At 30.5% G+C, this 27,430-nt stretch overlaps 1 protein-coding gene across 3 annotated transcripts in view; it reads right to left on the bottom strand.

Moving 5' to 3' along the window:
* LOC126740941 (signal-induced proliferation-associated 1-like protein 2) overlaps window positions 1–27,430 on the bottom strand; it is a 90,801-nt gene that overhangs the window by 30,175 nt on the left and 33,196 nt on the right. For all 3 annotated transcript variants that reach the window (XM_050447140.1, XM_050447141.1, XM_050447142.1), the window contains exons 2-8: window positions 18,370–18,491; window positions 11,545–11,780; window positions 11,275–11,490; window positions 5,021–5,284; window positions 4,749–4,946; window positions 4,559–4,666; window positions 3,173–3,293 (exon numbers count right to left, since the gene is read on the bottom strand). In XM_050447140.1, the coding sequence (XP_050303097.1) occupies window positions 3,173–3,293; window positions 4,559–4,666; window positions 4,749–4,946; window positions 5,021–5,284; window positions 11,275–11,490; window positions 11,545–11,780; window positions 18,370–18,482 (1,256 nt within the window). In that variant the 5' untranslated portion in view covers window positions 18,483–18,491. The remainder of the gene's footprint in view (window positions 1–3,172; window positions 3,294–4,558; window positions 4,667–4,748; window positions 4,947–5,020; window positions 5,285–11,274; window positions 11,491–11,544; window positions 11,781–18,369; window positions 18,492–27,430) is intronic.

Raw genomic sequence — 27,430 nt, 5'->3', positions numbered from 1 at the left:
TTGATTGAAAATTTGATTGTATCACTACGCTAAAACTTTTTTTTGAATGCTTACAAGATATCTGGAAGCCCCATAAGATTCTGTATTATTATTATTGTGTAATTTTTGAAACAAATACCAAAAAAAGTATAAATTACACATGAACCCAATAATAATTGAATTATTTATTTTAGCAGAAAAATCTTAAGTGCAACGCTTGCAGATTTATTTTCCACTTGTAAGAGTATGAAAATCATGTTTAAATTTCCGATGGAAAATTAAACAATACTTCGTCGACTAACATATTTCCCGGCTAAATTTGTTTACGACAGAAAATTTAAAATATATTAAGGTGAAAGGGATTTTTATAAAACCCATTTTTATAAAGGTTTGGATTTTCAGGATTTTGTAGTCTTACATCGTATATATTTTTAGAAAATCAATCCAACATAGTCAACAAAATTATTTTTGTCTACAACTATATATAGTAAACTATAATAAATGTTAAAAAGAGAAAAAATTTCAATTATTTTTGTAAGTATTCGATCAGAATTGAAAAGAACTATTAATTTTTATAAATAATAGACATTTCTCCTTTAATTTTTTAATTGACTGAGTATTCTTTGAATCTCTGGGATCAATTAAAGAGACTGCTTGAAAAGACTATTAAAGTGTGTTTCTCCCATAAGAAACAATGTGTGCTATAAAATGTGATTTTTAACTTTTTGCCCACAAATATAACTTTCCTCATAATATTATTATAAACTAACACTAATAATAAGAACGTGAGAAAGGCGCAGAATATATTAAACGTCGTATCTTTGTAAAAGAAATATATCATCTTTGTTATTCATATGTTATTCTCATAGTGGTTAACGTAAACTTAATCTTCCTTTCACTACGAGTCATAATAAAGGTGCAGCGAAATAGGTCATACATTTAAAGTACGAAAGAATTAAAAATGTCGATGATATAAATAGGGATCTCAATTTAGATTATTAAACGTTGTGTATATTAATTTTATAAAATGTGGTGGGTGTTTATATCAGGTTACAATAAACCTATAAACTTGTCGATGTTTTGGTCGAATTTAAACCAACCTTTAGGGCACTAGAAAGAAAAGTTGTGTTAATAAATTTAATCAACTTATTCTTTTCCACATTCACTCAATTATTTTTTTTAATTAAAAATTCATTAACAAAATCAGACGCAAATAAAAAAAACATTAAGGCAGTTAAAAGTTCCTTGAAACTCAATAAATGTATTTCGGGAGAATGTACGTCAATGATGACACATGGTGATACAGAGTTTAGTTTGAAAATTACAGCCGATTTTCGCGAAAAAAATTTAATCTCGAGTCTATACGCGTCTCTAAAATTATCTATAGTCGAAATGTATAGGTATTGACTCTAATGTTTACCGTTTTAGCTTTTACCGTGTGTCATGTATTGCTATATACAAAATGGAAATAGGAAAATAGTATATAGTATAAAAAACTGCTATTCTTAATTACAAGATAAACAAAACTTATACGCCAAAGCCACCAAGCAATGCAGCCACTGAGTGTAAAACACCAATTGATTCCTTTCATTTATTTTTCACTAAAGACTTATTAAATGAAATTGTTCAGCGATCAAATTTATATGCATTGCAGACGAAAAAACCTCTTAATTTAACTATTGCTGAATTCCGAATACGCATTTATATTAGTCCCGAAAAAATGATGTGAAATCATACGCCTTAATAGATTTAAGCAGGTTCTAAGACATCTTCATTTAAATGATAACATCCAGATGGATAAAAACGATCGTTTATATAAACCTCGTGTCATTATTACACAACTGGATAGAACATTTCAAATGTATGATGGTCTAGAGGAAAATTTGTCAATAGATGAGAGCACGATCCCATATATGGGAAACACTACTTTAAACAATTTTGATATTGGAGGAGACGTTGTCTTTTCAGTTATAAAGTCAGCAGATGTTCTCATAGTAACTACAAATTGTTCTTCGATAACTATTTCTCATCGCTAAATTTATTTGGCTGATAAAGGTTTCTGTGCAACCCCTTAGATTCAGGATAGTAGTCCAGAGAAGAAAACAGAGAAAATAATGGTACCGCAACCCCATATTTGTCCAGAATACAATAGAGGAATGAAAGGAGTCGATAAAATTGATTAGTTGATATCGTATTATAGGGCAAGAATTCGATTGCGTAAATACGGTGGTGGCCAATTGTCATCCATGAAAAAACTGCACCCTTAAGACGATTGCATTGTAAATTTATACATTTCAAAGATATTAAGCACTTCATTTTTTGAAAACCTATGGGAAACCTTCAAGTGGTGCTAAAATCATACCAGATCTCCTCCAGGATGTTAGGTATGATGGCAAAAACCATCTTCCGGAATAAACAGCTGCAGATAAAGTATGTAGATTTTGTAAATCCAAAAGAAAATTTATTTGCGTAAGGTGCCAGATTGAACTTCATTCAAAAAATTCCTTTCTGCAATATCATTCCTCATAATGCATAGTATCCGTTATAACGGATGTACTCCAACATGTATGTTTTTTAAATACAGTTGATTTGGAAGACAAATTCGTTTTAGTTGCAAAATAAAGGTGCATTCATGTTTTTAGTTTTATGAAAAAACCTTTATACAAAAACATTACAGTAGCATGAAGATCTTGCTAAATCTAATGAAGATCTTGCTACTACCAAAGTGAATATACTCATAGATCAGACAGCTGGCTATAGACTGAAATGATCTTATCCTTAATGTAATGTCTGCTAACTTGGTCTAATAAAAAATCGAGAGCAGAGAGAAGGTAATAATTTATTAGGTCCTTATTCTAATATATTCGTCATTAAATATTGTCAAAATGTGTTACTAGATGTCATAAGCAATTGAATTTTACACATTAGGGTTTTTCAAGTTCTAATTTTGTTTTTTATTATTAATATATTTAATCGATGCTTCTTTAAATAGAATTGACAACTAACGAAGATCAGCCATCAAGTTAAATTTAATCCACCCAAACAACCAATATTACAAGATCAACATATTAAATATGAATATTTTGTCTGCACAATATGGCTGTTATCAATATTGTTATCAATGTGGTTGTTTTTAGTAATCTTACGAGATTGTGTTTTTATCGGATAATAAATATATATAAAAAAAACTTACCTATACTGATATTGGGTAAGCGTAGTCGTAAGCTGATTTTCAGGATGGATAACTTTCTCACGCTTTATTGATATCGCGATCGGACCCAATTGTTCGTCCATTCCGAACCAGTTTTGATGATCTGAAACCGCAATTGATTTTGAAACAAAGGGAAACAGACATTCCTACAATAAGTTATTCAAACTTGCTGTACACTATTAATTTAATATGAGTCTGTACAAAGAATAGCATAATTAAATTAGGTAATTTAAAGATCTAGGAAAAATATGATATACATAGAGCAGATTTCAGTCGGAGCAAATGTGCCTGTAAGGCAAAATTTGCCAAAAATATTGATGTTCACCGTGAGATAGGAGAGATCCTTAAATAAAAAATAATAAGAAGAGAAAGTTCATAATTATATTTGGATTCACTATTAACTAAACACTAAATAGATTTTAGATAAATGCATTTTATTCATAATTTATTATTCATGGTTTTTCTCATTTAAGATCTTAAATGAGAAAAACCAAAACAGACTTAACTACAAAAACCTTGAGGTATATTGGTCCAGTCTCAAGACGAATAGGGACAGAGAAAGAGGATACTGGAAGAAATACATTTCCTATAAAAAGATCATTAGACGAAAGGCAGTCTGTGAATTCAATCTATGAAATTCCAAAGTTGCATTTTTTGAAAAAGAAAAAATAAGTCATGGGGAACTAAATTAAATGCATGTGTGAAATCAACAAATGCTGCACCACTTTCGTTATTTAAGTCGTAGCTGAAACTATATATTATAGGTTAAGGCATAATATATGCTCCCATTTTGTTTAAAACCTAATGAAAACATTCATTGTCTTTTTGCAATGGACTTGGACTCCTCTTGGAGGCAAAAACCTATTAAGGTTTTCCTCATATGTCCTCAGAATCAAATAAAACAAAAATATATCTGTGCACAAACCAAAGCACAAATTCACCATGCTAAATTGCCCTAATTGGTTTAGTCATCATGTTTAAACAATACACAGGTAGGTGTGATATTCGTTAAACCATTGTAACCATCAAAGTATTCAAGTTGATATAATGCTATAATTTAAGCTGTAATATTCAAAGGTGTCGTCGTTCAGTGGAGGCGTATTTATAAATGACTTTCATTTTACAAAAATAACTTAAAGCGATTCTCGACTCTCGGTTATTCTCAATGTCAATGTTACACTATGTTATGTCATCTCTTGCTCATTGATTTATTTCGTTTTGTGAATTCAAGAAGAACGTACGGTATTGTATAAATTAGTCAGTAATTGGTTATCTCCTTTTATGTTGTTTTCTTTTAGGCAAACAAAATTAAAAGAGAAAAACCTATGTAACTGAAATTTTATATTTTTAATATATCAAGTATCTTACCATGTCCAGCAAAATATTTTCTATAATATAACGCTCCTTGATCAACGTTTTCAATAGGCCTTGGAAATTTTTGGTACGGACAAGTAGAATGTCTCCAATGAGTTTCACCTATAAAAGTATTTGTATTTATGAAATCTAATAAATCTATCTAATTTAATTGGGTTCTGGAAAATATATTAAAATTTTTTACCTGGAGGATACTCCAATATAGAAACTCCATAAGCCAATTGTGGTTTATGAAGAGGTTTTCGATGACTTTTAACGCCATTTTGCAACCTGGTTAAACTAACAATTCTTTCCTCTTCTCCCCCAATCTCATTACGGAAAAACGGACAGCTTTCAACTAATTCATTGGATTGACCATCACCTACATCGTCTTCTGCATCACCTACAAGATATAAGTTTATTATAATAAATCATACAGCTTTAAATGGTAAAATTAGAATATAACTAATAAATTACCATCAGGTGTAGAAGATTTCAGTAGCATAGAAGCTGCAGAAGCTCCTGTCGTTGTATTGCGTCTTTTGGCTAAATGATTTCTCCTTAATCTTATCGAATAGTTAAGATTCGTGGTTAAAGATTGGCAATCGTAGTGAGCGAATGCCCTCCTTCTAGAGATTTCTTCAGACTCTTGGGAAAATACACTCTGCGACGAAGCGGTACTGACAATGCTGTCATCCATGGTTTGTCGCGTTGATTTTATCATGTTTGTTGAAGTAACGCCTGGTGAAAAAAATAAAAACTAGTTTCTTAAAGTTTAACTATTTTTTTTTTGAGAATTATTGTTAGATACTCTAGATAGACAATTTGAGCTTTTAATTCTTTATAAATTGAATTTATTTAATTCACCTGCAACTTCAATTTCAATTTTTTGAAAATCTGTACATGTAGTTTATATAAAAAAAAATATACACCGCATCATAAAAGTTTCAAGTAAAACAAGAGATAATTTAAATTGCCTCATTTAGCATGTAAAATGTTAAATGCAAAATATACTTATAGATAAATAGTAAAAGAATTCGTTTATGGGATTTATAGGATCTTTTTTCTATTTCTTTCTTACATCACTTTTTTCTATTGTTTTACTACAGCAACAAATCGAATACAACATACTGAGTTTCGAAAGATGTTTCCTGTTCGATTTGTCTTTGGTTTGATTTTGTATCTCAAAAGAAGTTTGAAGATTTGGTTAGTCATAATTAGGATAGAAAAACCATGACAAGCTTATGGCTTTTTTGTCTATTGCCAAGTCGAAAACAGATTTTAGGGGATCGTTCTATGTAGTATAAATAATTTGGAAGGAATATAGTTGTAAGGTAGTTTAAAACTGAATCAAGAAATTTCTCTTTAGGCAACAATACTGCAAAAATTCAACCAACATTTTTTGCTCAATATTGGTGACATAGTACATTAAGATATCAATCTGTATGAGGGAGTTTCCTCTATACTGAATAGCTTAATGTTTGAATTTAGGCACATTTGAGTGTAGATATTCACTCCAATAGCACAGGATGAATCCAAAAGTATTTTATAGAAAACTTTGTTTATCAAAGTTAATGTAAATAGTTTTTTTAACTGTGCTTACTATTCTGTATTTTCATCAAGTTCAATGATCTCTATTTATAGTTTAGTAAGCACAGTGTACTTTGAGAGATAGTACATCTTAAATGTCGTAATATTTTTATAAAGAATTTTCCTTTTTTAATTATATAGGCTTTATAAGATGTACTTAGTTGAGTATAAACAGGCTACAAATAATATGTAAAAACAAACCATAATAATACAATTGATATCAATAGTTAAAAAACGCTAAAAAACAAATCAGTCTATTAAATGAAAATTTCAAATTAATTTACTTTTTTTATCCCATATACCTGAGGTTTACGAGAATATTAAAAATTGATAAACCTTGACTCAGAATCCATACCTTGACTTCTCTTTTAAACTTGCCTTGACCTTCAGTTTCTTTTACTTGCTTGGGTAATAAATTGTAAAATCGGAGTAAATAAGTTCATTAACCGAACGTTATTATCTCCCACTAATCTTGATGAAACCATTTATTTATCTACTTGCATAATATTTTTATTCTTCCGAATTATTCAAACTTCAAGACTACATTTACTATACCGAAACTGGAATAAGTAGAGCAAATCTTACTTCGAATGATCATCTTATTTATTTGCTTGGTTAATCTTCAGCAAGTAATATTCAGTGTAAATGGGTTACTGTTACCATAAAACATGCAACTTTCAGAATCCAAAATATAGAAAATCAAAGACGGAATAGGTTATTATTTAAAAAAAAAATGCCAAGGTCATCATATGCAATATCCAAAGTCCGATCAGATTAGGACAGGAATGAATATTAAATTATAAAAGGATAGTCACCATTAGTTTATTCGGGTGAGCTAAAATATTTTTTTCGTATTTAAAAACTGAAAACCGTTAACTTCGAATTTATTTTGAATGTAAGCAATTGCTCCTAGCACTTACAAATCCTAATCAAATTATTAAACGTTTTGCTAAATTACTCGCAAAGTAACTGATAATTGTCATAATATAAAATCAAAAGAAGTCTGTCAGAATATGCTAAAATATTCGTTAGGCATAAAGAAAACCGCGAAAATATCTCTGTCTCGTCTTGTTTATATGAATACAGGATTATTCTTAATTTGTTGATTTATTTAATCACCATTTCAACATTCAATAATAAATAGTGTCATTTAGTTCTTCGTATTAAATATTGGCTACAAGTCTTAAGACCTGTTTCCCTAATTAACGTAATTTGAGTCTAATAATGTTAATTGTCGCCAGACCATGTGCATCACTTAGCCCATATTAGATAAATTGGCCATAGATATTGGGTTTATATGAACATATTTGACAATGATAGTATATTATATAACTGATATGCCTCAAAAAATATAAGCTTTCAAAAAAAATCTTCTGCTCAAGCTTTATTTATAGAAAAGCAAGTTGAATCTGAAAGTGATTGACTTAACAGGGGGTTCTTTATTTGATTTTAGGAGTTTATATATTTTTTAACTTAAAACCAAATGAAAAACAATATTTATGGATGGATGAGGTATATGCTCTAAATTTATTGTCAAACGAGAACTGATTTCATAAACCACTTGACACATATTTCTGTAATGATGTTTCTTCAAGACAAATTATACTTATCAAAAACTCCCCATTTTCACAATTGTCTTTTTTTCTTAATTTTAAATAATATAACTAATTGTTTTTTTGTATTATTCATATCTTTTAACTAATCGGTTATGCCTGATTCAGTTTAAAAGCTTCACGGGTACTTACATCAACTTTTTGTTACGAATTCAATAAGCTAATAGAATATTAACGGTCCATTAACTATTTTAACGAGTTGCATTCACAGTTATTTCGGCGTTTTACTATTTTCTTAAATGACTTGATTTTCCCATTTAAGGGTCAAATTTTTTAATCACCATCTTCACACAATGATAGAAATTTAATAGTCGCCTTGTCGCTTAGAAATCATAAAAAGTTTAGTAAAAGTACTATCGCTGAAATTTATGGAGGAAAACAGCACTCGGGCAACAATTCAATTTAGGTCAGCAGTAGATGCTGCATGGGTGATGAAGTTATGGCAGTATTCTGCATCTTATCGAAAGCTTTTAACATTGTATCTCACAAAAAGCTGCTGAAGAAAGCGTTTTATGGGTTTAGGGGAATTGCAAATACTTGATGTGGCTATTCAATAGTTGTTGGCTAAAACTAGGAGCTATAATGGACCTATACTAAAAAATTATAAGCAAAACCTCTAGTTAAAGAGCGAACGAAAAAACTTGACCGATTTGAAACTCAGGTTTCTTATTGCAAGTTAATACGTTAATTTCCGCACAAACCCTAAGTTAGCTGGACGTGTATATGAACGACCTCGCTCCGGTTCCCAACGAAAGAAAAATGACTACCTTTGCTGATGATTCCAAACATAGTGACTTTAAGTTTAAGAGATTCTCTGAACATAAGAACAGTACATGATATTCTCCCAATAGAAACGTGGAAAACTTCAATGAACCAAATAACCCAACCCGATATTGAACATCTGTTAAAATCCCACTCAATTGCTTGTGTAAGAAAGTTTTATGAAATTGTTATGGCGTGACAGTAATAGTAAGAAACTCGTTGCTGAAATGGCAAGAAATGTTTATTTCGCACAAATATTTAACTGCTTTATGAATTTAAAAATCACGACCTATTTTCTTTGATACTTGTTCTTTAAAATCGAGTTATTAGATGTCTATCAATGTTTTACCAATTTTGAAAATTGATAAAGCTTTTCACTGTAATAAAGAACATCATCAACAATTTCAAACTTTCATTATTGCCAGAAGACTAACAAGTCTAACAGTTTATACCATTTTTGCTTTAAAATCCGACGGGCCATAAAATATTACTTTACGTCTGCAAATCTACGTAGCAATAAAGTCTACTTTACGCCCGTACAAAAAATATTAATACAATTCTATTGCAAGTCATGATCCTACATTTCCGATATAAAACATAATAATAAAGATCTCTGAAGAGGAAGTGCAGGAAGCCAAGGTGTAATTGTATTGGATGTGAAAATAAAATTTTATTAAATACTAAAATTTTCAATGTTTTGTTTTTATAATTACCAAAACTCAACAAAATTTTCTAATATTAAACAAGCAAGTGAAAATAAACTGTTAGGAAAAATCCGGAAAACTAGGATAAAAATTGTAATAAAACATATTAATAAAATATAGTAGTATTTTAAAATGTTGTCTATTGTTTAATAGAAATAAATAAAGCCTGTTCCCAAATTCTTTCATTGTTTAAGAACTTACGTACTTAAATTTCTCCTCATATTGCTTTTGTTCTGGTTTTTATTAGCCAAATTTCAAGGCTACATTTTAGACAATCGAGCTCCAAAGATATTCCCAGAATAAGAAATCTAGAAGCATCAAGTCGGATAATCATGGGGGTCATTTAACTTCAATCTCTTCTACCTATATCACATACATTTTCAGTAAGCAACAAACCACAATTTTACTGGAAGAAAGCGAGATGGAACTTAAAGAATGCCAAATATTTGAGCCTAGGAGGCATAAGTGACGGGCACAACGCAATGATGTGGTCTACAGTTTTTTTTACCTTTACCTTTGTCTTTGAAGCCACTGAGATCCTTTATCGATGGTAATTTTATGGGTTCGGGACTTATCGGGAGTCCCTAGTCTATGAAGAGAGTCTTCTCCTTCCTCTCTTAATTAAAAATGTTGGAAATGATTCACTAAACATAGCTACTAATTCCAAACGTTTATCTTACTAATCCCAAACGTGTATCCAGGCAACTCGAGCTCTTTTCGAGCCTGTACTTGTACCTGTACCGGCTACTACTTGCATCTTACACGTAACGACTAGTTGGGGTGAATGAAGCGCAATTTACACAAGTTACTTGTGAGGTTCCGACTGACATCAGTAGATTAAAGGAAGTTCGCGTAAACTTGCGAGTTTATTGGACGGAACTTTTCGTATTTCATATATTTGCAAGACTTGTAACTAGTGCTGAGACATCGCAATGAAACATCGATGGTGACATCAAAAGGTTACATCGATGTTAGAAAAACACCGATGACCGACTTAATCAAAATACAATAAGCACTCTCACTTTGTTCTCACAGCAGTAAGAAACAAGTTTTCGGCAAATATACATGCGCAATAGAGTAAAATGCGTTCGCACAGAAACTTCTGATCGGTTTCAAATCAAAAAAGTTTGATGTTCTTACACAAATTTCTGCTCGTCATATGATAGTCAACTTGTTTTCGGATTTATTTTAAGCAAAGTGTCAGAGAATTCGTGTAGCCAGTCAATGCCGGAATCTTCGGAATATGAACATAACCTCTAAATTGTCATTTGTGTTTTGTCGTTTTGTATAATTAAATAATTATTTTAAATTGTTTAATTAAATTGGTTAATTGGATTAGTCTAAAAATACACATTAAGGAAATGAGTGATTTTGAATCGTCGAAGAATTATCAGAAGATTTACTTGAAGAACGGATAAGGCCCAAAAATCAAAACTATTTTGATGAAACTGTGTCCCAATTTAATAGAATAGAATTTCTCGACCATTTTAGAGTAAGCCCTGAAGTAGCAAATAATTACACAATTTTAAACTCTATTAATAATATACGCCAATTTTTAGGTTGTATTGTAAATTTTTTTGTTTATGTTTTATTTATTTTTCCATTTCCCACTGGCATAAAAAAGTGAAGTTATTTTTCTTGCTCTTCTTTTTTTAACATGGAGTCCACTCAACCCGTATTTAATGTTCGCACAGACGGTTTCAAATCGATCGGAAGTTGTAATATTTTACGCATTTGCAGTGAGAATAAACCTTTAAACGTTAACTAATCAAAGTGAAACAACTGACTCGATGCCAATATCTTAGTGTAACAGCTTATCTTTCTTTTATAGAAATAGATTAACAATATGATGTGTTTTCTCTTTTGATTTTTGGATACTGGCACCTACAAGCTCCTTAGTCATTAAATATTATTATGGTTTGTCTTGCGTAACTTACTTACACAAATTACGATATATGAAAATAATTTTCAATAATTTAATAAACAAAAATTATATCCATAAAGACTACCTGAATAATGAACTTTTATAGGCCTTATCGTATAATTTGTCTCCTAAACATACCATTTGAAATACTTGTGTTATTGCCCCAGAATCTCGTAAGTTTCGACTTCACTTTAGGACTCTGGGGATAATTCCCCCCATGCGAGTTCCCGTCAACAACTTCTTCCGAATCTACTTTGCCTCTTAAATACTCAGAGGGCCCCGGACTTCTTTGATCGGTTCCTCCTAAGACCGCCGGACGGTAATCTTGTAGCATCTCAAAAAACTCATTTTTACCTAAAATACAATAATGCATTAGGAATATTTTTGAGTGAGATCAGTTATATTTACCAGGGACACCAACCACTGGCCGGTCGATAACGTCAATGGATCCGTGACTCCCGTACTCCCTTCTGAGCGTGGGGCTACTTGATTTAAACGGTTTTCCGTTCTGATCAAGTAGTTCTAGACTTGAATTACTACGGCACAGTACCTCAGAAATTATAGGAGTCGGTTTTTTGCGTTCTGATCCGTGGCGGTCGTTAAACGAAGATCTGGAGGCTGACAGACCTGCGTTGGCCCAGGCTCTAGAATGATGATGAACATATTAAAACATTTGAATTTTAATAAAGATAGACAAAGAAAGTGTATATTTATATTTTTAATAATAATACAATTACAAATGTTTGCTTGGGTTAACCAAAGCGTATATATGTATATGTTGTTAAAAAATTTCTATTTTTAATAATATTATAAATCACCTCTAATAAATCATTTTAACACTGGGGAATTTAATAATACTTAATAGAGTGCACTTACGATGAAAGGAACAAATTCCTTTATTTTTATTTTCAGGTATTTTTTTCTTCTTTTATTTTTAGATGCGTCGTTTAGTATTGTCACTTGCTCATTTTTCGAAAGGAAACATTTCTATAAAGGGTATATACTCTAATACCCTTGTAAAATACATTAAAACTACCCTTTCCGATTTTCTAAATAATTTTTTCTACTTTTTCAAAATTATTATTTATGCGCTAGTACGTAAAATAATTTGGCATTTTTAATTTTTTTTTAATGTTTTCTTCAGTAGTAAATTTTTTTTTGTATGTTATATGTGTGTAAAATCCCCTTTCTTTATTCCTGGGTATTTATTTCCTGGGATGCGACAAACTTCCCATTCATAAAAGAAGGATTATTTTGCACACTTGTTACATAAATAACTATTTCAGTATCACCATATTTTCATTTAGGGTCAAAATTTATGACAGGATTTTTTTTCATAATCTTATTTACTTGGCTCCCTTAATATGCATTTTCCACCCTAGAGCTATAGAAACTTTTCACTATCTTTAGTAGTACTACCACTCCTCGAATTTTTTTACACCATTTCAATATCATGTATGAATGTGCATCCGATACAGGGTGTCCCGGGAAATGTGGGAAATCTCTCGGATTCAGGTAAAAAATAAAAAAAATTATATGGGACTTTCCTATAAAACATTTTTCTATAGGCCCTCCCTACGAAAATACGGTCCTGGAAATCGGTTTTTCATGAATAACTTTTGAAGTATATAAATAAAACGAATTCTGGAACAATAGGCCCTTATAACCGAAATCATTAAGGGATGAGACCACAAACGTTCTACCACTGCTTAAATATTCTGAGTCTTGAAAGAATATTCCACGAATATTTAATTATAAATTCTTTGAATAAACCAGGAATATTAGTTTTCTGAATACACATTTAGAAAATCTGGAGTTATTTAAAACAAAAACATATCAAGCTTATAGAATTAAGCCTCTTTCTTACACGTTTATTATAGAGCAGATCTCTATCTGACCTAGAATTGAAAAGTTGAGGAGCCCCTTATGTCTTAGTAATTCGAAATCTTAAAATAGAACAGGCAATAGTGGGAGAATAGTAGTCATGAGACAATTAACATTTAGCGAATATTTGGCAGAGTGTTAAAAAATATAGGATAAATAATATATTTTATTAAAGAGAAAACCAATGAATATTTCTTAAAAATATAGAAAAAGAAAAAGGAAGAAGGATCTGGCAGTATTATGGAAACTGGGTACTATAAGCATACTAAAAGCTAAAAAGATCTAAGAGGTGTGACTGAGTAGGAAATAATTTCATAGTTGATTAATATTTTGCAGAATGTACGAAAATATTTTGTACAATGTATAAAAAAGATAAGAGAACAGTTTTTTAGAGAAAATTAGGAAAGGTGCCGAGAATTCATGCTATTTCTAAAGCCCGTTCTTTTAGGCTCCCAGTTTTAATGAGAATTTAGGGCAACAAACAAACTTGGCGGTATGTGAATGGTTTAAAAAAATTGTATTTTCAAATTTTCCGAAAGAAGAATTTTCTCTAATATTTCATCATGAGGATTCATTCAATATGACTGACATTAAGAGTTACAGAATAATTTGCAATGAAATTTAGATTTAATTACTTTATTCATTTCTAGAATTCCTAAAAAATCCAACTACAAACCTTTTCGTCAAAAAAGTTGCAGTAAGGTATCTTTAGAGCAGATATAGGTTATACAACATTAATTCTATTTACAAACACATCACAGAAGATTTAAATATAAATCTAATTGATCAATAATTATTCAAATTGAAGCCAAAAAGGTTTAAATAAAAGCCTTATTTCTGACCAAGCAAGTTTTACCAAAAAACATCATTAAAAATGGCACATTTCCAAAAAGGATGTTAAGCCCTGTTATTTATACTAATGAGCATAACGTGTATAAAATAATACATTTGAAATAGATTCGCTAGGAAAAAATACCAACATAATTATATACTACCAGTGCACGCCATAAGTGGTAGTAGAAATAAGACATGCGTAATTTACATAGATTTATAGGCCCAGACATTACGCTAGTAGACAAACTAATCAAAATCACATGCGTCATAGATATAACTGTATCAACCATATTATGCAAAACAAATATATAAGAAAAGTACACACCTCCAGTGCAAGAAATAAATATGGAAGCATGTAAATGTAATAATAGTCCCACTCATAATCAAAGTCTTAAGATTAACACCACACGAAATTTATGAAAATGTTAGAAATATAATTTACATTACAGCAAATTTCTGGAATGATTGATCCTTGGACTTAAGAATTAAGAAAAATAATAATTTAATTTAGAAATAAACATTTACATCTTTGCATATTCAAATATTTAGATAAAAAATAAGAGTTTGCAAAAAGGCGAGGTTGGTTGTCCAAAGATATACTAAAATATCAAACAACTGTTTTCAGAACGATGTAGATTATTAGTTAGATTAGGAATTCCTTCTCTTATTTACAATATTTAATTCGATCCGATTATCTTAAGTGCCTAAAAGCAGTAAAAAACGAATTTCCTTACTAGAATACCTTCTATATACAGGTTTTAATCAGTTTGCCTAAACGCTAGTATTTTTAATTGTTTGGGTATCCGATGCTAGTCACAAAAATGACTTTAGAAGAAGAATCAAATGTCAACACTTAAAACTTAGAGCAATGGAACTGTTACATACATTAAATAATAAAAGAAAAGCAATTTGTGCTGAAATCTGCAATGTTTGACTATTTGTTTCTAATTTATCTAATAGTTCTTCTGGAATGGCAGTTTTGTTAATTTAAAATTGTTCATATTTCAGAACATTTTTCCGATAACCACGACTTTTATATTTTTTTATTATTTTCGTTACCGAACTTTCAAAAATATTTAAAGATTTGGTTTTAAAGAAGCAACTTTTTCTCCCTATTCTACCTAAACTCACAATTTGGTGTTTATTTACTTTTAAATCAAAAAAAGTTATTTTTTCAGATGATATAGCACAGAATATCTACAGTCAACAATCTGACAATTTCTCCGCACATATAAGAATCATTGTGAAGAAAAATGAAAAACTATTGTCAGCTTAAGATGAAAACACTGAAATATAAAAATATTTTTTTTAATAAGGTATTTTTATGTATTTAAGTACAGTTTATACTAATATTATATTTATACTAGACGTATGAAGACTCTACATCAATCTTCATTTTTTGGTTTCTTTTATCAGTAAAAACAATTAACGATAAAGTAGTGACACTGTTTCAGCTTTGTAGCTTAGCCATACAAAAAACAAACTAACGAAACATGTTAAGATAATAAATCTTTTAAATAAAATAGGGGAATACTTTAAATGAGGAGGAATTTTATAAAATATAATATATACAACTTCTTTAATGCTTGTCGTATGATGAGAAGATATTACAAGCTGTTTATATGTTAAATACATATCATAAATTTCGTATCTAAAATTAATTTTCCGATAAAGCATATCAGAATGTTTGGTTAAAAAAATTACAAACCTATGTAGCAATCTTTTTCAGCCACTACCCTATATCTTTAATTTCAGCACTTACACTTCTGTGAATTTTCCCCATTTCCTTAACCAGTCTGTAATAATTTTGAATACAGTGGATTCACCTTGTATCATTTGTAAGTATGTAAATTGAAATAATACAAGATTTTTTTAGAACGATTCCACGATTTGGTAACTTGAAAATGGGCAATAAATGTGAGGATAAAGGTGCATATATGAGTGTCTAAGATTACGAATAAAAAAAATAATGAAGAATAAAAAAGCGAGAATACATGGCAAAATGAGTAACTTTTGGGCCTGAAACCTAATTTCTATCAACTGTATAAGAATCGAGCATTTTCTGTTCAATAGCGAATAGGTTACAAACCCTTTTTTTTTAATAGGTTTAAAAATTTATTGTCTCTTTACCAGTGTTAAATAGACCGCAAGAACGACGTATTACCATAGCTAGAAAAGTTTTTTTACGGCTAATTTTGTTTTACACAATCGATATACTGAGAAAATTACAATAATTGAATTAACTACTAACCAGAATTAATCATCTAGGAGCGTTACTAAAAATTAACTAGTGACAATCAAGTGCAATAATTTTACACTTGATCAGTAAATTTGTGTGTGGGTAAAGAGCCTGAAAATAGGTTGTAATTTATTTGAGGGTGTAAAGACGTTAATTATAAAATTGTCAATTGTGCAGTCTCCTATGTTACATAAGAGATTTATACCACTTGTGTCATTCAACTTCCAGAAAATAAAATTCGAAGTAACTGCCAACAAGTAGATGTCAAGATCTCCAAACCCATCTTCAATCAGGTGTATTGTTCAAAGAAATATGCAAGCATTATAACCAATGAACAAACCTTGCATTTAAAATGTCAAAATCAATTATAAATTTTATTAGTTTTTTTTATTTTCTGACTCTGTTTTGGATATTTTTTTCAAAGGACAAGTCAATCTTGTTTTCGAAGAAGTTAATAAAGAGGCCGACTTGATACCTGCAACCCTTTACGAGGGAGCGAAATCACCCCTAAAATTTTAAATATGAAGAGGAGTCAAGTCATATCTTATTTTAAGAGCTCTTTTTGCTATTAACTTATTAATTATAAGCAAAGGGAATACTCCGAGTGCTTTCAACTTAAAAATAGACTAAAATAAATACAAAATAAACCTTTATGCCTGCAATCTTTTGTTTTATGAAATGTCCTAATATAATTGTTAAATACCTAATCGTATGACATACACAAAAACAAAACAAATAAAATGCAAACACAAGTACCTACCTGAAGAATTTGAATTAGTTAGTTGCTAAAAACTACTTGTACTTTTTTATAAAATGGGTATTTATTTAAATAGTTTAAAATATTAACTAATATTTCTTTACATAAGTCTTTTACGTGTAGAAGTACTGTATTAACAATGGTTCATTCTACTGAGAGAGTTGATAGTTTTTTCTTTCGACACAACAATTGTGGCAATAGAACGGTACAAGTATCTAATGACCTTAATCCAGAAAAACGGGTAAACAGAAAATAAGTTCTAGAATTCGTGGCTAAATTTAGGAAAACTGTTGGGCTGGTTTTTTACCAAGAAATTTAAGTGACCCCAAAGCCTTAATTTTAAACCCAAGAATAATAGAAATAATTGAAGGCGGAAACGATTAAGATGATGACGCGTCGTTTTCCAACAAGATGGAACAGCTCCACACTATTCTGCTAATGTGAGGCAATATCTTAATGAAATAGTTCCTGATCGTTGAATTGGAAGGGTCCACCCATGGAATGGCCAGCTAGGCCGCCTGATTTGACGCCACTTGATTTTTTTTATGGTGGCATTAAAAACCTAAAGTTTACGCTACCCAACCAGAAATCCTGGAAGTAGGTGGGGCTCAATTGGAGCACTTAATCAATCGACCTAATTTAATAAACTTGGTTTATTTAAATGACATCAGGGTAGGCATTTCTTATGTATCTATCTATCTTTTCACTGGCAGTAGGCCATCATTCCTTGCTTTTTTTTTTAATTTATTATGAACCAGAATCTTTTTTAATCTTTTAAGTGTTTTAACACCATTATTGGAAAAAGACCTCAGTCTTAAAGTATTTAGTAATATTAAGAAAAAAACATTATGTGACACACGGCTGTTTTTGGCGATTAGAGTAACTATATTAATTTGATAATTAACATAGTTACTCTTTAAGATTAAAATAGATGAATTACTCAAAATGCCTGTATTTCATTTTTTGTGATTTTGAGAATTTTGTATCCAGAGAAATGATACCAGTCACTTCAAACTTAGCAGTCGTATTCAGAATTAAAAAAAAATAAAATAATACGACCCTTCTTTCCATTTAAGATTAAGGTTGATCCCACTCCCTTCTAGAAGGTAACTACTGGAATGAGGGTGCTTTTCTCATTAAAAATTATCCCCCTTGAAAATACAATCGACGTGTCTTTTTATTGTTTTCATGTTGATTGTCGTAGTTAATCAGAGTAAAGTCAAAGCTAAGCCATAATTCTGTTCGTTTTAGATGACTTTAAGTTTATATGTATTTTACGAGTTTTTAATAAATAAGTTGTGTTTCTTAAAAGGTATTCTAGTGTTTTGATTCATGTTTTCTTTTAAGCTTGACGGTGCCAGATGCCTGTACTATAGATCTTTCACAGACACCCTGTATATATGACTGCAAAACCTAGATTGTAAATAGTTAACCCAAGTAAACACAAATAAAAGATTATTTGAAAAAACATTAAGTTAAGCTTCAGGTGAGCTTGTTGACAGATGTTTTTAAAATTTACCTGTGAACATGGGTATTGTAATAGTCGACGGCCTGTGCTGTCCGCTCACGAACCCTATTCGTTGAGAGCGGTGCCCTTGGCGGCACTGGTCCGCACTCTTGCAGTCCGATCATCCCATCACGCTGTAAATAAAAAAATATTGTTAATTCTATTAAAGTAAACAACTAAGAATAAAAAACTGTCCTTTATCGGCTCCTAAAAGAATATGTTCGTCTTTATCAGGTGTATCGTATCGCAAAGTCGACTTCCGTCAACGATTCGATAAGAATGTGACATAACGGAAGCGATAGGCCTAATAATTCGTAACTGGCCTCATAAGGAAAACGCCGATTTAATTTTAAACTTGGTCAATGGCCTCATAGCATACTTGTGTCGGCTAATACCACGAAATAATTTATCAAAATGAGAAAAAAGTATATGTTTGCAAACAGTAACTGATTGCCGGATATCCGGTAAAGAAGACTGTTGAGCAATCGATCGTATCTCCCGTATGAATTTTAAAAGTGCTTATATGCGTGTTTGTGATGGAAACATCTACTTTTAAACTGGATTTTAAATATACTGCAAAGCAAATCACGATATTCTTAGTTATAGCTATTGTTCAGTTAATGTTTATCAGAACTAATTGAATAAAGACAATAAGGCGATTAATTAAATGGACATTTATGTATTGCCTTAATCAATATAATGACACTAAAAGGTTTTCCGGTCTGTATTGTCATCCACTAGGGGTGGCAACAACGAGGTTTTATAAAAAATTTTGCTAGGAATTGGAAGAAATATATTTGCACAATTAACCACTATTTGTAACAATTAACGGAAAAATAATGGAGTTTTATTTATATAATTTTTATGAGAAAAAAACTCTAAAACATTGGAAATATACAATATTAAAAGGAAATTTTTAAATGTGTTCCAAATAATATAAATGTGGCAGTTTCTTAACTGATGTAGTAACTTCTACAGTTTTGCATATTAAATAAAATTATCGGTAAACAGTTTTGAATCAACAATATATTATTTATTTATTACCAAAAGTTCGGAACAAAAAATATTCATCCTCTACATAGTATATTATAACGACATCTCCCGATGTTCTACCTGGCATTAAAAATATTAAATGAGGATCTAATTTACTATTCAAGTTCACCAAAATACTAGTTTAATATCTTATTTTTGTATTAGGCAAGATAAATTACATTATAATATCTGGCCTTGCATACTCTTATATTTTATATAAACAAGAAAAATATCGATTGATCATCATATTTTAGTTTAAGCCACTGAATAATTTCAATAACCTTGTAGTTTTGGTCTTTGACAACAGTTTTGTTGAATTATTTTAAGATGTCAGGCAACGTAGAGCTGCATGTTTACTAGGGCAACAGCCGACTGAATTTAACGGTTTAGTTTACGTTTGTTAGTTATGAAGTAAATATTTTGATAAACAAATATTTTATACACGGTTTTAAACATCCAATAACTATGGAATTTGACAATGTTTTCGGAGAGTGATTCAGGCATTAAAGAATTATTACCCAAATGGAAGCGCAGTGAGAGTGAGCAGTGGCTTTTGGTAACAACATTTTCATATTTTAAAAACAAAAATTGAGGGAAGTCATAACCAAAAAAATTTAAATATTGAACTAACACAGTTTATTACACGAAAATATAATAGTTTTAAAAAGTTACTGATAAAGTAATTTAAAGTCCATTTGTTAATTATTTTTGATTATCAGTTTACGTAGTTGCCATTTGTCATAAAATATAATCACCTGAAAGTCGATTCACTTGTTTTGCAATTTTGTTTGAATTTTTAATTTCCTGCTAGTTACTACTTGTGTCTTCTCCGCTCCTCTGCTCCTTATAGTAGAATAACATATTTATTTACTTACAAAGGAAACAAAAACTTTTTTTTGTCTTTGTATCAATGTAGGAAATAAAAAATTTTGAACAGAGGCCTCATTTGTGGTCTAGTAAAATTTTTCGTTTCCTTCTAATGGACTTATTATTTAATTGAGATAATCTGAAAAATAAGAACCACATAAATTTTTGTTAAAATATCTATAGTTAGTGCTATGAATTATATTATAACGTTTAAGTTGTGTCTATAAATTGGATTGTGTATTTGTGAAAATTTCCATAATATATTGTATTGTATTTTATTGTATATGTTAAAGAAACGGAGGAAGCAGTTTATGCGGAAAATATTTGGTCCATTTGATTAACACACATAACTGAGGAAGGAAAAAAAGGTATTATCGCTGTAACAAAGTAAAACGTGGTGGCCCTCAGTGTGTTATTTACTCTTCGAGGCTTATTTAAATGCTGTTTTGCTATATCCTGTTAACTCTGACTCTGTTGTCGACTCTGAGAGAGTTCTGAGAACATACACCAAGTGTTTGTGATTTCTTACTATAATTTCGAGGATGAACCAATGACTTTTCGTTTCGTACTGTCTACAATCAAAATAATCGGAAATCTTCGATGAATTCAAAGAAATATTTTTCAACTCCAAACCTGCCTTAACTCTTAGCGGCGCCTAATTTAGTTGGTAAAAAAATACCTAGTGGAGCCAAAATATTTTTTTTATGAATTTTTATATTTTTTGTAAAATTGTAGTAATTTAATACATTAGTAATAATAAAAAAATGAAAATCTGCCAATCAGTTTTTTGTTAAATTTGAATAATTCGGTGGATCATATTGTGGACCACCGCGACACAAAATAAAAAAACTAAGAGTAAGATAACAAATTTATTTAAAAACTCATACAAACTTGGGTACTAAAAATTACGTTGCATGGTAACTTTGGAAAAACTCTTTACGTTTTCCCAAGCACAAAGGCACTTTACATATGGAACATACCCAATCCGTCCTTACTGGGTTAGCCTTAGTGCTACGAAACGCGCATCTTCTTCTGGTACTCCTTGTAGGTTGATGAGCAGATGACTGCTGTCTTATCTCTAAGGGTACGTAAGGTTTGTATTTTTTTATTTCAACATCTGATGGTGCAACCAAAGTTCTCTTTCGATTTACAAGCGTTTCTGAGATTAAACCGTTTATGACACTTCGTCTAAAATCATTAGCAGACATTTTTGGTAACTCCAACCTATTATAAATAATATTGGAATTTACAATTGATGCATCTAATAAGTAAAAAAATATTCGATGCCACCACTTTTTACTACGACGGTCAATCTTATAGTTAGAAAGTCTTTGGTCAAATATGTCGACTCCATTCATATTAGAATTGTAACCGATTATAGATTGAGGACATGGAATTTCAGTAATTTGTCCACTTCTTTCTTTTCTTTTTACTGTTCCTACATCTGATGAAAATTTAATAACATGTGAACACATCGACGGTCTTTCCATTTTGCAGCTAACAATCCGGTACTGATTGTAAACCATTGCACATTACCGCGTTTCAAATTCTTGTTTGGTTTAAATTTTGGCATATGACGACGATTAACATTTAAGGTTCCAACAGCATGGATTTTTCTTTCTTTCAATTATTGACTCTTGAACCAAGGCACTTTTCTATCTCACCAGTAGGTGATTTTCCAGTGTACAAATCAAATTTTAGGCAATAACCAGATTTATCAGCTAACATCCACATCTTATACCCCCTTTTGATTGGTTTTTTTGCTGGTAGTACGTTAAGTAGTAAGTACGTAATAAGTACTGGTTAAAGCTACTACGACCCTTAAATTTAATCATTGACTCATCAACTACAACTTCCTGATTAGGAATTAGGCATTTTTCAAAGTTATGTCTCAACAGTTCTAGCATAGGGCGAATTTTATAGAGCTTATCATAGTCTGGGGAAGATTTTAGGCATCAGAGAATTATTATTCAGATGGAGATTACTCAAGAGCCATCCAAATCTTTTTTGGGTCATTACTGAGCTGATAAAAGCATCATGCAATTCGGGAGCACTTGACCAATAATCCTTATAGCTGGGACTACGTTTGATACCCATTAACAAATTTATTCCCAGAAAAGCATTCATTTCACACTGATTTGTAGGGATATAGCTTTTCCCAGTTGAAAGTTTTTCCTGCTCGGCATAAAGATTTGTTTGAAACACTAAATTATCAATAAATTCCTTAGTAATAAACAGTTCAAAAATCATAAACCGTGTTGGATCATTAATGTCTTTGATAAACTGAGGAATTCCAGAAGGTTCGGTAAATTGAGGAAGAGGATCATGAACATTAGACCAAACAGGAATTTTACCTTTTGACCACTGTTCTTGTAGTTCGGAAAGGGGGATATTATCACTTGGATCTTCCTCCTCATAAACCGGCAGACCTTCTTCCATATCTGTAATAACTGTAGGAACTAAAGTTTCATCCTCTATGTCGGAGGAGTCCATATCAATTTCTGACTCAGACCCCGAAGGCAGTGTAGCGACATAAAATGTGTCGATTTGTGTGTTGACTTCATCGTAAGTCAAACCTCCTATCGTCTTAAATGGCAATGGCTCCATACCTGCAAGAAAATATTGTATAGGTATTTTATAATTAGTGAAACTCAATATTCTAAGTGGAGCGGTGGTAGTAAAAAAGGACCACATAAAAACAATGTTTTTTTTCTTTACAACATACTAATAAATATATGTAAATTAAATATCTATACTTACTGGAATGACGTAAGCTATCACTTTTTGCAGGATCTAATAGTATTTATAAATTTAGACACAGATAACTAACTTTTGTTTATTTTAACCCCAAATTTAATTCGTAACAGGTGTTTCATCAATGCTGCTATCCACCGAATAAGAAATTTAACCGCCAAAGTAAAAAAAAACGTTAAAATGTCCACGGAGCGAGCTCCAATAGGTGGTTTAAATTTTGTGCTTCGGCAGCGCATTGCAAAGCAACATCAAAATATGGTCTATATTTTTTGAACCACCGAGCCTTTAAACCATTAGTCAGGGTGGTTTAAATTTTCGACCATGAATACATAAAGAGTTATTAATTCAATAACTTTATTTGTAATTTGTTTGATGTTCAAATTATGATGCAGAAGTGGTATTTTTCATTTTTCTATTTTAAAAATAGCGCTTTTAAGAGAGAGAGCTTTTATTATATTATAAAATGTGAAGTTCAAAATGTTTTTAGATATTCTTAATTAAATAGTCATTCAGCGTATTATAAAACTGTTGGCAATATTAACTTCCTTAGTTGCACAACATTAGATATTCAATAAGTATTTTTGTTGCTGCACTAAATTTTAAAGCCTACTGAAAAGTGTGAACATTGATGTTCGATTAAACAACACTCATATTAAAAACAACTGATATGGTAGAAGTTCTAGTGGTAAATTTTTCAAACGGGTTTCAAATAAGAATAACGTTTTTACCAGATTTATTACAGTTCGGTTAAAATATGATTTTATGAAATAATACAAATGAGATAATTCCCAGTCCAGAGACTTGTAGGGGTTATTCACTTAATAAAACACTAATAAATCTAAAAAGAAATTTAGGTACCTAAATGTATGTAATAGTAAAATAAAAAAGAAATCTAGCCTTATCAACATACACTTATTGATTTTTAAATAATAAATAAAAGTGTGAAGGTTAGAAAAAAATACAAACAGGCCCACACATTTTTACATACGCAATTATTAAAAACCAAGTTAACACTCAATAAATTTTATCAATCATAAGTACCTATTATCCATTAGACCTATATACACGCAAACTTGTATCATTGATGAATTACACATTTGAATAATTTATACTAGAAGTATCTTAGGACCATCCAGGTCTTTACGGGAGATAAATACCTATTAAGCTTCGCGTTTCCATTCTATCTTTATGACTAGTATCGTGGTAGTAAAAAATAATAGAAGGACACCATCTACTTTTATACTGCAATAATAACAATTTATACACATACAATTGTCGTCTATCAAGAACATTTGATTCTTTATAAACCTGATCCCTTAGGAAAGTCATTTTATAATAAATTTATGACTGAACTACTGAATCCCTTGGTTTTTAATTATTGCAAGTACCAAAATGACACTTTTGTCACATGGTTTTCTTATTACAATAAATTCTATTTCCATTAATTAGGAAAAATAATAGGGTGCCACATGTAAAAAATTATAGGGTTGTGTGTTAACAATAAAGTTAAAGTACATTAGAGCTCATATAGTAATAATAATTAAATTGATGAGTCAATTAATTAACATCCATTTGCCTTGACACCTCTTAATGAAAGCTTATTAACCTCCCAAGATAATACGCTTTTAATTTTAGCGTTCAACCGTCACAGTAATCCATATGACCTTATTGCATAAATTAGATTTATAATGAAATATAAATAAATAAAGTCGCGTAATATAGTATATAAATTATATACATTATTGATTCATACTTAACTGATACTTTATGCTATTGCTACAAAAGTCAAAGTTTATTAGGACTTTAAGAACGAAAAAAAAATTGTCCAAAGGGTGGTAACTAAAGTTATAAACTAAGCGCCACTTGCTTTAAATACCCTTTCGCAATAAAATCCAAATCTTGCCTTATTACGGCTCTGAATCTGGTCCAAACCTAAAAACAGGAAATATAAGAATATAAATAAACAACCACGATATAATTTAAGCTACCAAAATAATTAATTAAATGCCCCAATGAGATTTACATAAATAATGAAAATGAATAATAAATAGCTAAAGTCAAATCTACATTATGACAATTTATTATAGTATACCTATGACATCACGTTCGGCGGAATCAAATTAACCTAATTATATCAACTTCCTTCTAACATCAGTGTCAGAATAACCATAACCTGTAATTACTAGCATGGTAACTTTTGATGCAAGATGTGATTTCTAGGATAAACATTTATAGAAAACTCATAGAGAATTAGAGAACTCTTTGAATATAGATAACATATTTATACATATTTATCCTGCACATGCGTAAATACTCGGTTTCCAGTTTATACCAAATGAAACATCTAAAGACTAAGTTATTAACTTAATAAAAACGGTTAAAATTGCATAGTGAACTCGGATCCTGTTGAAGGATTCCATTAAGATTGCACAATGTGGGTAATGAAAAGTAAATATTTACCCAGAAAATAATAAATAGGACGAAGCATCGATGAAGAACTAGTTGAAGAGGTAGTTCAAAAAAGTGATAGTAGCCTAAAAAGGAAATTATATGTGAGCTACATAACCGAGGAATTCTTTTGGTAATTTAAATATATTTTTTTTAATAAAATTTCATATTAAAAAGTGGAATGACTTTATAAACTTTAAATGAAAACTAAAATATATTCAATATTCATTTGACGAAAAACTATGAAAACAAGTGGTCTTGGGATGTGGTCTTTTTTGTGATTGTGAAGAAAAAAAACACAGGAAGCCCTAAAACTCATAAAAAAATCTGTCGAAAGGGTTCTCTTCAGATTTTACCATAAGTAAGTCATCTATTAAACTTGGAACGGTACCAAAAATGTAGACAATCATAATGAATGTAGAGCATATACAAGATAGTAATGTAGGATCCAAGTATATCCAAGTATATCCAAGCCACAATAAAACTGTAATAGGAATGACATTTAGAGAAGAAAATTATTATCAAGGTTTGACTGTTAATTTGTCTACAATTTACTTTTAGATCAGCAATGGTCAAGGTAAACCAAATAACCCAGGCGTCTAACCAATAGGTACTAAAAACATCAACCTTTTACATATTACGCTTTAATATTTATTTTACTCTCAATAATTAGGTATTGCCACAAAGCAAAAGATATCATCTATTAAATATTTGGATTCTATACTTGTATTAATTTATAAATTTTTAATTAAAAATAATAAAATTTGATTATTCTGTGAGAGATTACATTTCCCTAAAAGCTTAGGCCATGTTTCCTTTTGAGTTTTAAAACTATATACTTTCGATTTGCCAGCTTTATTTTATCAAATTATATTAATTATTTTGAAATCAAATTAATTTTTCCTGCTAAAAAAAGCATACCTAAGACCTACTTGTTCAAATAAGTATAGGGCAGGACAGCCAAAACTACACTTTGAGATTTCTTTTTTAAACCAAATATTAAAAAACTTTAAACTTTTAAAAAATTAATTTTTGTGCATCTTAGTTGGGAATGTTTTGCAAAGTATCGTTTTCAAAATCTAAATAATTTATTTTTTAAAACAAATCATTTTATCAAACATTGACTCTGCCAGAGTAGCAGATATTTACCGAACGTCATCCTAAAAAAATGCATGCGTTGTTTACGCCACTTGTTTAAAGAACGATAAGAAGAAGCTGCATGAAAAAGACGAAGTGAAGGAAGTGAATGTTTTATGAAATAGATCCTACATATCTGGTTTATGAGATTCGATTAGTTCAGGAACCGAACGAGAATGATTTCGATCGTCGACTTCAGTTCTGCGGTCAGTGGCGTCATTAATAAAAATACAACACGACGTGTTTGACTTCCGTTTTTTGGATGAGTATTCATTTCACCATAATTTTTTTGTAAAAAAAATAATAAGCAAGCGGTGGATGAACAAGGTGGACTCATACCAACCAGTCGAACAAGCGAGACTCACTATTGACCACCTACAGACACTCTCGTACTTTTGTTGAAAAAACACAGAGTATAATAGCTTAGCCTTTGTTGACTAATCCCTAGACAACGCAAGGATCAACTCTAGATACTCAAGCCTTATCAAACATATCTATATTAACGCTTCTACTGATATGAAAATAGATGATGATTTAAAAACTGACAAGATTCCAATCAAAATAGGAGTAAGGCATAGAGTTTATCGAATTACATTTACTTTATCGAACATCGCTACAAATTGGACTTGAAATGAAACGAAATTAAATGTAATGGAAACAAAACAAAGATCATGAGTACAGAAGACATACAAGAAACTGTTAATGACCACCCCTAGAAGTTGTCATTCTCAAAATATATTTACTTAGGTCAAAAAATTCACCTTGGCAAAGAAAATCATTTTTTCAACTTCTGAAATCACAAGAAGCATAAACTAGGATTAATCCTTAAATCTCA

The sequence above is a fragment of the Anthonomus grandis genome, chromosome 10 (assembly GCF_022605725.1).
Source record: "Anthonomus grandis grandis chromosome 10, icAntGran1.3, whole genome shotgun sequence".
Classification (NCBI taxonomy): Eukaryota; Metazoa; Arthropoda; class Insecta; order Coleoptera; family Curculionidae; genus Anthonomus; species Anthonomus grandis.
The sequence above is the reverse complement of the archived record's forward strand: the minus strand, read 5'-3'. Positions and strand labels throughout refer to the sequence as shown.